This window comes from Mustela putorius, unplaced genomic scaffold (genome assembly GCF_011764305.1).
Source record: "Mustela putorius furo isolate JIRA1106 unplaced genomic scaffold, ASM1176430v1.1 tig00003867_pilon_pilon_pilon, whole genome shotgun sequence".
Lineage (NCBI taxonomy): Eukaryota > Metazoa > Chordata > Mammalia > Carnivora > Mustelidae > Mustela > Mustela putorius.
The window spans coordinates 3907035-3919409 of NW_025422019.1; the positions used below are offsets into that span (position 1 = coordinate 3907035).

Consider the following 12375-nt stretch of genomic DNA (forward strand, 5'->3'; position numbering starts at 1 on the left):
AGAGGCAGGCAGAGAGAGAGGAGGAAGCAGGCTTCCTGCTGAGCAGAGAGCCCGATGCGAGACTCGATCCCAGCACCCTGAGGTTTGTATTGCCATCATTTTTTGAGAAGTCTTTTGAGATAGAATTGATCAAAACCTTCTTGAAAAGAAGAGAGATGGCTGTTAATTCTTTCCATCTTATTCTTTTACTCTTATACCTTTTTGCTGAAATAAATTAAATTGGTCTAAAAAGATTTGCTTTCTTTCAGAATCTTGTGTTCTAATACTATAATATCCCATGCCATTTCAGGTTACCCCAGATGAATTATTTGATGGTTTGCTAGGATTTTCTTTTTTTCTTCCTCCCTCTCTCTCTCTCTCTCTCTCTCTTTCTGACTTTCCTGAATGTTTCCTTCTTTAGAACAGGTAGTTAGGGTCAATACCAGGGAGCATGGCCAAGTCCATTGAAAGGCTGAAGAACATGGCATCCAATTCTTCTGATTTAAATATGACACTGTTCCTGGTTCGTCTTTATCTTTCAACACTCAGATTCGACCTTGCAACAAAAATGACAGTTATTTAACTCAAAAATTCATATTCAGTTTTGTTAAAAGTGAGAAGTAAAAAAAGTCATACAAACCCTCAGGATTTTTATGGGTTTCTGTTAAGAGCTCTTATTTTCTAGAAGACTTTTGACCAAGTGTCTTATGTAAATTTTCATCTTCCTCCCCACCCCCCCTACTTTCTTTGCTTGGCATTGTCTTGCTAGCTGTAGTCTACTTAAATTTAATCTTTAAATAGCCTTTCTTTATTCTCTCTGCTTAGCTATTTTGTCTGTATTGTCTATCCCAACACAACAATGGAGATCTGGGATTACAGAATTTGATTCACCATCCCTACAATGCCAACTTAAACATGACATCATTTTAGGAACTTTGGACAAGGTCACCAGCTGGAGTGCCCCAGCCACCCAAAGTCCAGCAGGGATTCCTCACCAAAGGAATAAGGAATCAGTATCTTACTATATCTATTGCCCATGAACAATGCAAAGTTTTAGAAGCTTAAAACTAACTGATGAATCTTCCTGTGCGTTGACATCATCTATGCTAAGCAAACAAAACTGCTTTTATCCACAATAACATTTGTTTCCCTTTATAGTTGCTTAACTTAATTAACTTAATCACACAATTATATGTGTAATATGGTCATATCCCGTGGCTTCTGTAAAAGTTGTTAACTTCAACTTCCTTTGGGTCTCTCAAGCTGAACAAACAAGATTATGACAAAGAGTCTCCATTGTAACTCACATTTATATATGTTTTATGTATAACAGGTGTTTTCATATTCATAGTCTCTTTTGTTTCTTATTTTCATGGCAACATTTTGAGGTAAGCAGGAATCTGAGGTAATCCAGCCCATACCTGTCAAAGCTGTGGCCCCAGGAACACACCGGTCTGCTTTATACCTTTCCCCATTCAATCAGCTCAAGGGCAGTCTGGATCTTGTGAATCTCACAACGTTCAGAGACTTCTCCACATTCTCAGCCTTATTTTCTATATTGTGTGTACATTTTCATGGTATTGGTCTCCAAAAGAAAACAAGCGTATATTTTATATTTCCACCTTCTATACTAAAAGGGGATAGACTTCAAATTCAATGAATGTTTGTCTAATTAAGGGGTTTGCAAAGTATGACCTATAGGTCAAATCCGGCCAATTGTTTTTTTGTTTGTTTGTTTTGTTTTTATGTTGTTTTGTTTTGATTTTTTGTATAGCCTCTGAGCTAAGCATATCTTTTTGCATTTATAAACTGCTTAACAAAATAAAAAGAAGAAAAAATTTCATTGGGTATGAAAGTTATATGAAATTTAAATTTCAGTTTCCATGCTTTTGGAACTCAGCCATGTTCATTACAGAGTCCATAGCTGTTTTCAACTAAAACAGCAGAATTAAGTGCTTACAACAGACACTAATCTTTAAAGCCCCAAATATTTACTATCTGGCCCTGCCATATTTGATGGATATTTTCTCCCACTCTGGGTTTGAAAGTGCAATAATAATAACTAATATTTGTATTGCTCTGTATAGTTTTAAAAGACACTTTTGTATTTCTTTTATTAATTACTGAAAACAACTCATATTATAAATTAGATACCTAAAGCTCAAAATAGTGGTTCAACTGTTCCTAGTCTATGCAGTTGAGAAGAGAGGATTGGGACCAAATGGAAATCTTCTGAAATCAAATCCCATCTAATGCTTGCTTGCATATGTTATAACCGAAAAAATAATTCCATTTCACTTTTGCACATCTCTTATTTGTCATCTTTGCTTTCCCTATTCCAGTGAGGAAACTTTGATGTAAAAGGTCATTGTCACATCTTTGCTGAGTTGCCTGTCAATTTTGGAAAAGAACTTCCTAGCCTCATTCTAAGCCATATTGAGCTATGTACAATTTCCTGAATTGGCACACTCACTCTTGCCTTGGTGCTTTTTTTCAAATGCCATTTTCATTCTCCTACATGCCATTTTCAACTTAACTTCTGATCATCCTCTAGACCTATAAGACACAACTGAAAGCACACCTTGTTTAGTCAAATACCTGCTCTCTGCTCATGTGTGTTAATTGGAACCTGGGCATTCTCTATAGCACCTGCTATATAGGCATGTTGTTCATGTGCTGGACTCCCCAAGGATTATGGTATTATTCCTATCATCTTACTCAAAATCCACATAGAAATTGCTGAGTAATATTTGTTGATGAATGAATTAGAGAATAAATTAATGGTTACTGTCAAAAGTTAAGTAAAGTCCATATTACACTGTAAAAATAATACTAAAAAGTTATCTTACAAAATCTAAAGGATGACAAAATGTCTTTTATAATAAGATAAAATGCTATAGAACGTATATACACATCACAAGATATTGATACATTTTTATTTGATTTCTGACAGTTTTATTTTTAACTTTGCCTTTCCTTATAATTTAAATAACAAGGCATAAATGGGGAGTTCACCATCTACAACACTGCAGGCTTTCAATTAATATCCCATTATAAAGTCTCCTTAAAAAGCTCACCAGCCCCTTCACAGACACCCAAAGGGAAGATCCACAGGCATAGAAATACACTACAACATGAACATCCCTCCAGAATTCCAAGATGGTGCCATGGCTGATGGAAAATCTCACCTATTCATTGGAAAGGAACAATTGGTTTTTTTGTTGTAAGTTTCTGTGCTCAAAATGTTTTCTATGGGCTCTGGCTTTAAGTAAACATTGGATAATGCTATTCTCTTCCAGAAGCACTCTGCCTCTTAAGACATCTGACAAATAAAATCAGCTACACTCCTCATTCACAGGGATTGGCTGGGCAAGTAGGTACATCACAGAGAGTGTCGTACAGACACAAAATGATTCCTACATACTCTCTTGGTATCTCAGTTTCAGTGTTATTTCAGTGTAAATGGCTATTGACTGAGAACCCCTCAGTTTTCTACTTATAGGCAGGCTTTCTGTTTACCTTTCTAGCTGGAGATTTTCATTTAATTTCATTGAGCAGTAGAAGCCAGGGACAGAGCAGTTGTACCAGGTCAAAATACAAGATTTGAATTTGTTTTAGCTGTATTTGGGTATGGCTAGATGTGGTTTTAAGGCTGAAATTGGTTAAATCTTCCCTATTCCAGTAACCACTCATATCAATCTAGGAAATGGGTGTTAACATTCCTATTTTCCAGATGGGAAGCTGAGGGTAAGATTCTTGCCTAAGACTACACAGATAACACAGTAGGCATTGAATCCAACTGTCTGTATAATCAAAGACTGTGCAGTTCTTTTAGCAAATTAATTTTCTCACACTAGATATATTTATCTGAAAAAAAGGAGAAAACAATACCTGTCAATAGTTTCATTATGACAAAAAAAAAAAGTAATGTGTAGAAGTACCTGACATACACTAAGTCACAGCAATTAGTAATTATTTTGTTATTACATTACTATTGAATGAGGGTACTTGGCTCATGCCAGTTATCTTCATAAAGTCAGTATCTCTTAAATGAAAGCTTTGCACACAACAAAAGGCCATGGGAGACAATGTCAAGTCGTTACACTCTCCAAACCAAAGTGTCAGGGACTTGAGAGCTACCACCTGCCCTTTCACCAGGAGTGCCCTCCTGAGCTCTCCCTTGATGGCGTTTGTCCTCTGTTCAGTGAAAGATATGCTCTAAGACAGGCTTTAATTCTCTAAGGCCTATTTGAACAGTTGAAGCTCCTCAGAGGACAAGGCTGAAGTAGATTTGCCTTTTGGCTAGTCAGTGCTGTCATTAGTTAGCGATGGTGTTTCCTCCCCACGGACGGATATCACATTCCACACTGGGCTTTCAGCAGCCGGCACACTGGTGTCCGAGACTGTACAAACTGTCTCAGATGTGCAGATGCTGTGAGCTCATCTACCTGATCATATGTTGGCTCTTGGAAATATTTTTTTTTTTTGAACCTCCATGAGCAATGTAATCAATTCACACACAGTTTAAAAATTATATTAAAAATACCATGAAGTTGTGGCGCCTGGGTGGCTCAGTGGTTAAAGCCTCTGCCTTCGGCTCAGGTCATGATCCCAGGGTCCTGGGATCGAGCCTCGCATCAGGCTCTCTGCTCAGCAGGGAGCCTGCTTCCTTCTCCTCTCTCTCTGCCTGCCTTTCTGCCTGCTTGTGATCTGTCAAATAAATGAAAATCTTAAAAAAAAAAAATACCATGAAGTTATTCCTTCCCTGTTCCTCTGCCCCATATTTTATGTCTGCTTGGACTCAGAGACATTTTTTTTTCTCTTTTATATTACAGGTTTAAACCAAATACAGATATGGCAAGTGGGTAAGATTAACACAGTTCTTCATTAAATTTGCATGTTACTCTCTGATTATATCATGGGACTAGAAAGCAGCTCATGAAAAAGAGGGTGGGAAAACCAATATATTTTTAGTACTTGAGTATTATTTTAAAATCTATTGAATGAGGCACTGAACCTCAGAGATGAGAAAGGACCTATTTATTTGCTGTCCTTCAGCTACTAATTAGTAGAGTTGGAATCTGAACTCTGACTTTCTGGCTAAAAGTCTGAAAGGACAAGTTCTCCAATATAAAAAGAAAATGAAAACATTTAAGATAATTGATGTGTTTCATTATTTACAATTATGTACCCACTTTTGTGGGGAAAGGGCATCTTAAAGGTTTATTTATAGCAGAGCCAGAGCTAGAACTCAAGACCTCTTCTAGTCCAATCTGCTTGAGAACTACTACTGAGTCTCCTTGCAGAATAAAGTATGAATGCCTTTTCTATGCCTGGCTCTATTAAATTCTGTGTGGTATGTGGCCATTTGTTTTCAAAATGTTAGGAAATGATAAAGAGACATATAATGACAGGTAGCATTTATGGAGGGTTCCACTGCCCTGTTCATATAGCTAAGTGGTTTGCATGTATTACTTCATTTGATACTCAGGGTTTCTAAATGTTTTGTTAATAATTTTCCAGTTTACATCTTCAAAACCCAAAGATTATAGAAGTTAATCTATTTCAAGTCACATAACTAGAGAATGGGATTTTATGGGATTTGAGCCCTGATGGTGTGCCTGGCTCTGATGTCTATGAATCTCTACCATATAATTATATTTGTACACCTCTACATGAACATACATATAAATAGGTCCCCATGTATCCAGACCAGGCCACATGCCTGAACTACAGACATATACCTAGATACCTGCTTGACATTTCTATGTATTGTTTAGTCAGAATCTCAGACAACAAAATCCCAAATTGAATTCATGATTCATGCTTCCTACCTCCCAGCTGCCATTCTCCAAAACAAAGCTATTTGCTCCTGTCCATTTAGTTGTTTATGCTTAAAATTTAGTTTTTCTTGATTCCTTTCTTCCCCTCACAATCTCCTTTGAGTATATCAGCAAGCCCTCTGGGTTCTGTCTGGACCAGCTACTATTACAGTGTCTTCTACAAGAGTCTTAATCCAAACCACCATTGTCCTCTATCAGAATGATTGGGTCCTGGGATGCCCAGATGGCTCACTGGGTTAAAGCCTCTGCCTTCAGCTCAGGTCATGATCCCAGAATCCTCGGATGGAGCCCCACATCGGGCTGTCTGCTTGGCAGGGAGCCTGCTTCCTCCGCTCTCTGCCTGCCTCTCTGCCTACTTGTGATCTATGTCAAATAAATAAATAAAATCTTATAAAAAAAAAAGAATGATGGGTCCTAACTGTTCTTTCCTCCTCCCTCTTCTTCCCCTATAGCCTGTTCTTCATTGAGAAGTGAGATGTGTGTGTGTGTGTGTGTTTAAGGTAAATCTGACATTATCACTTTCCTGTCTAAAAAACTTTGCCAGGCTTTAATTTCTAGTTCTTGACCAACTACCCCATACACAGAACTGTTAATAAGGAACTTATGAAGTGAGTTCTATTTCATGAAAATGGATGTTTAACACATAGAGTCCAGTTGGGCTTAGGACTCTGAGAAGAAAGGGAAAGTGAGACAAGATAAGAAATGTGGCTGCTGGAAATGGGAACTGAGGAAGGCCTCACAGAGGCCCAGGATTTTACATGGGGAGCTGAAGCCAGGATGCCTCCAGAGCCCTGTACAAGACTTTTGACCAAGCCAACAAGATTACTCTTGTACACATGTGAGCCAGGCATGCAGGCGAGTATAATTCAGCTGAGTGATGAGACAGCCCATGACCGCACATTCAGGCCTCTTGAAATCAATAAACCCAGGGAGTGGGAGTTTCATGTTTCTCCAGCAACACCACAGGCCATGTTGTCTGGGAGTTAATGGTCTGAGGGATAAGAATGGCAGCTAAGGGATTAATTGTTTGACTCCTCATTAACCCAAGAAAACACAGCAAGAGACATTTGGCTTCCACGCAAAATCATACAAAATTCTCTCTTTATTAAATATACATTATTTACAGTTTAAGTCTTCCTTCTGTACAACAGTAACCATAGAAAACAAAGAAATCTAAGGCTAACTTTTATTTTTCCCCATACAGTGTATTAAGACATGTTACGTGGTCTACAAAACGGACTTGGAACGAGGCAACATCACTTGGGATTCTCTTTTAAGAATAAAAATGAGAAGGTCCAAAGGAAAAGCTAGACTCTGGCATATCTACAAAAGGAGGTGACCTGTTTTGTGCTTTTGCCATAACAAAAAGTCTGACATATAGATTTTGGAGGGAGAGGTTATTTTGCATTTTATTGTTTGTTTGTCAAAAAATAATCTCCCCACTCCTTCTAATTCCTCAAAAAAGAGGGCCACTGCATGCCAGAGAGAGATGGATCTCCCATCTGAAATGTGGTAACGTTCTGATGTAGAGATCTGCAAACTGCAGTCCACAAGCCAAATATGACCTATTCCCTGTTTTTTGTAAATAAAATTTTATTAGAACATAGCCATGCCTCTTTGTGTATATTTGCCCCTCTTCCTGCTGCCAAAGCAGAAGTGAGTATTTGCAACCAAGACTATTATTGGTTTGTAAAGCCTAAAGTATAAATCATCCAGCCTTTTACCAGAAAACATTTTCTGACTGCTTATCTATTAAGTCCTAGAGGCAGACTCCTAGTTCCCCTTTAGCCTGCATTTGTATCCCCAGTGACAACCCTGGACACATTTTTCTTCTTCCTGTTGACTGAGGGAAGGGACAGCCTAAGACATTACAGGGTATCAGAAGGCCTGCCAACTACCAGCTTCAGAAGGAGAAAAGTCTTGGTGTTGGACCTCCCTAAATGGGAAGTCCTTCTTACACTATAACTATGCTGCTTTAAAGCAAGGTTTGGTGTTTTTGTTTTGTTTTGTTTTGTTTTGTTTTGCATGGATATTTAAGGCAGGGCAAGGTTACATACGTTGACACTGCCATTCAAATAGAAGAGATTATGTTAATATTTCATGTAAAGCCTTTGGGATGGGGTTGACTATAATGGAAAAATATGACTAGGCAGATGCCTGATAATATTATCCCTCAAAGTTTCACTGAAAGTTTCTACTTATGGGCCTTCCAATGAGTCTGCAGGGCAATGCAATGTTCCTCTTGCATGCCTAGAACCTTGTTCATATCTTCGGAGGCTGCTGCTGGCATCTGAAGCATGAAATAACATGATGCAAATGCAAAGAAGACAAGGATTTAATTATGGAACAATTAGATTCACCTTTGGTCATGGTCTAGTACTACTCTTCCAATTTTATCCTGGTATTTTGTAAAATTTTCTGTGTCACTGGGAATGATTGAGAAAGCCAGTGTTCCCAAGTAGTGTTAGATGGTGGGTTCCTGGTAGTATTCATTGTTAGGGATGGAGAATATCACATGTTTTTATAACGTGTCATCCTATGGCAGGACCAACGAAGGGGAAAGAAGGACCCTTAGACTGATTTCAGGACCTCTACCCTTATACATATGTGAGTTTTGATTCAGGACTGTGGATCTAAAGAGCTTTTTGACAGTTTATTTCCCTTAAAATTGTGTCTGGGTGTTCAACCTGAGCAGGGTGTATCATTGTGATGACAGCACTAAAGCATCCTGGGAAAATCTTGATGAAATAAAAATACTGAAAAAGAAAAAGATGTGGTTGGTGTAGGGCTGGGAAGGGTCAAAAAAAAAAATGTCATGCGAAGGTGGGTAATGAATTCTTCATGCATGATATTGCCTCTTTCCCTAATGTGTAAGACAATTATCTAAATGTACGGAAGGGACTCCTGAATTAGGAGCCACGAAAGTGGGAAGAGCTGCTGCCACTGATCTATAGTGGGAGCAATAACCCTCCACACCTGAGACGGCCACCAACTATTGCCACAGATTCCCTCCTCCACCTCAGCATGTTCTCAGCAGGTGTGGTCAAAACACCAACACCAACTTTTGCCTTTATCCTTGCTCATGTCTGCTCAGCCACTTTGTAGTCTATAAACAATACAAAAGACAGACAACTAGCTTACAAAGTACAATATTTCACTAAAAAAAATGTGCTTTTCTGTTCTTCCTCAGAGTACCTTAGTGCAAAATAAGAGAAAAATCACTCAAACATAGGAAGAGTTCAATATTAAAACCTCGTATGAAGGTTTCAAACAATTGCCAACTCAAAAGGAAATCTATCCCTACTGAACAGATGTGTATATGTGACATCCTGGAGAAACTTGGACTAACAGCCCTATTTTACAAAGTCTTTATGTATGTGTCTGTTTATACTGTTTTTCCCTTTAAGAGGTTCAACTACTCAGGATTTGTGGGAGCAGAGATGAAAATTGGAGACATCCAAATCTATATACTATATGCTCACCAAGTAAGGGGGTTGATGAGGGGAAGAGAGGACAGGTTGAGAAAGAAACAAGAACAGTATGTGGAAGAAATTCAATTACACTGTTTTTTTTCTTTTCTTTTTCAAGAAAACATTGTCAAACTGCATGAGAGACATGAAATAGCACTCAGTTATCCTCCATGTATTCTAAAAGTTTGGGGTTTGCTTACACCTTATTCCATTAACCACTTTCACATCTGCAAAAACAAGGAAATCTCTTTATTTACTTGATCCACTTGCGACATGTAGGACAATTGAAGCCTAAGTATGTCAAAGCCTTTAGGCTAAAGAAAAATGAGTAGCAGAGCTACACACTGTCTCAGATTCCCCTTAGCAGGCTGGTGTTACAATGTGGATTTGATAGATTGCAGCTATGGGGGAATTCAAAGGAACCCAGGGCATTGGTGGACAAACTGTCAAGGCTTTTTAAAGAAAGATTTCAACAGCCTGGTTTCTATTTCCCTGAATATCCTGGAGAAGACAGTCTGTTTTTAGCTTCCCAGTGTGGCTTCTCCAAGTGAATGAGCTTCCTGCAGAGAAGAGACAGGTGTGACTTTCTGGATTGGAAAAATTCACTCAGGGCACAGAGGTGAGACCTCACTTAGATGGACAACAACTTTTAGTCAGTTATTTACTTGAAGATACTTCATCTAGTTCTCTGAGATCATTTTAAGTAGAGTCAAATTGTTCTTGGGGACAAAGAAGGGTTTCAGGAGGGGTGGAAGGACAGCAGACACCTTAAAGGACATTCAGAAGAGCAAATGAGACACAAGAGGTCATAAACACATGGCTTGAAAAGAACAGAAAAAAGAGGAGGAGGGGAGTGAAAGTGGAGATTGCTGTCCCTATCCCACAGAGAGTCCCCAGACCATCAACTGTCGGGTCTGACTGATAGGAAGGAGGATTTTCAGAATACCCCAACCTGAAATGAAGCAAGAATGGAGAGAATTGCACTTCCTCCAAGGGACTTTACAGATAAGGACCATCATTTCCTGCTGTTCCTAAAGAGTTAATCAGTCTCCCTCTACAGAAAAGTATCTGAATAGATAGGTATTTGCTTTGAAGAAGAGAAACAAGGCAGTTTATGGAAGGTAGAATATACAAGAAAAAATTATGAATATCTTCCCAAAATTTATCCATTTATGTGTTTAGCCAAGTCTTTGCAAAAATGATTGCTCAGGACCTTCACTCTACATTCTATGGAACAATATGTACCTCCCCTGATAGACTTTGAGCCCCTCCAAGGGCAAGAACAAGGTATAATTTATATGTGTACAGTCCATGTCTAGTGCAATCCTTGGAGTACTGGGCATTCAATAAATAAGTCATAATGAATTAAGAAAGGGAAGAATCTATTTCTTTTGTTCCTATCCTGCTCCTGCTACCTTGTGGTGGGCCTGGGGCTAACAGAGGATAGAAGTCAGGTTAGTACCACCTCTGTCATTACTAATGAGAACAGAAACTTTTATAGAATCAGACTCAGGACCCTTAAAATAAATCTCTCATATGAAGTTTAGAATGAATAGAATAGGCTAAACTATCCATAAATATGTATCTAGAGAAGTGAGAAATGTCTAATGCTCTAGATGAATTCTCATAGAGACCACAGCAGTCTAACCTATATGCACAATGAGTGATGCGGTGGGTGTTGAATATAATTTAGGGTAAGCAAATGTACTGCTGCTTACATAAATAGGCTTGTTTGGTGGGAATTACATCAATAAAATATCCCCCTTAGAGTGTGAAATTGCATAGGTGCTTTTGGTTTTTTTCTGTAAAGGAACCATACTCCGTAAAATCTTTTTGCAATCAGCAGTTGCCAAGGACTGAGGGTTATAGTGGAGAGTTGTGGTGGTCCAGCTGGTGGAGCATATCAGGAATCTTGATTAGCCAAGCAGAAAACAGTGGTTAAGGAGGGGACAGAATGCTTTCAATGACTATTTGTTTTAAATTATAATCACTCAATGATCCAAACACTCACACACTTGAACAATTGCACAAGACTACATGGATTTAGTACCACTGAGGAAAGACAGGCAGAGATAGCACTTATTTCTGAGTGAAAATTGTGTTTTGCTTTGGAGGGAGCAGCTTGCTTATTTCCACATACATCTAGTGAAAGTTAGTGTTCTCTGGGGTTATGAAACAATCCAACCCTGTAAAAGTAATTCTGGTTTAGCCCTGAGACTCTACTTGTAAGAGTAGATTGCACGGTCTTGGCATTGGTTTCTAGGTCTGCGGTACGTCGTCATGTGTATGTATACATCGTCTACGTGCGCAGGGAGGTGTGCTGGTGGATTCTGTGGTGCAGATGTGGCAAGGATAGAGCTTCACAGATTCTTTACCCTACAGAGCTCCCTATGAGCATATGCAGGTAGATGAGGAAAGCAAATACTCTGGGTTCTCCATTGCTTATATCGGCACTATGTCAGCAAGATAGAGTCCTTGCTTTTCAGAGACTTGAATAATGAGGGTTTCCAGTTTTATTACTCACACCTTCCTTTGCCTTTCCACTTCACTATTGGAGATGCTTCAGGTTAAACCCACTGCACTGCATGGTAACTTTTATTTCAGGGGACAAACGACTATGTACCCAAGCAAAAAGCTGATTTATACAGTCTTTTTATGGAAATAGAAAGTTCAAAAGTGAAAACTGGAAATAGGGGTGGACAGGGCAGGAGCAAACAATATTTAAAGATCGTTCCTCTTATTAATGGATCATGGATCTAATTCAGAAAAGCTAGAGGGGGAAAAAAAAAAGATGTCCATGTTGGAATCACTTTAAATAAATTGACTAGAAAAATCATATAATGGAGTGATTAAGAATCCACAGAAAGTTTTAAGAAGAGAATATATATTTAAAACATCTTAAAATTGAGAAATAGGAATACAAACCGAATCCTTACCCATGTGCTCAGACACTGAAAGAAAACCCTGAAATGGATTTGAAATGAGATGGAGCTAATGAGTTCCTTATTGGGAGCCTGACCACGCAGGGGAGTGTTAAATAATCAGAGGCAATAGACACTCTAAGAGCAAGATGGAATTTCTGC

At 38.6% G+C, this 12375-nt stretch overlaps 1 protein-coding gene across 1 annotated transcript in view; it reads right to left on the reverse strand.

The window, feature by feature from the left end:
* Positions 1–6888: 6888 nt before the first annotated feature.
* Positions 6889–12375, reverse strand: part of CNTNAP5 (contactin associated protein family member 5) — an 828648-nt gene continuing 823161 nt past the window's right edge. Inside the window, exon 25 of the mRNA XM_045066473.1 lies at positions 6889–8578. Coding sequence (XP_044922408.1) covers positions 8541–8578 — 38 coding nt within the window. The 3' untranslated portion in view covers positions 6889–8540. The remainder of the gene's footprint in view (positions 8579–12375) is intronic.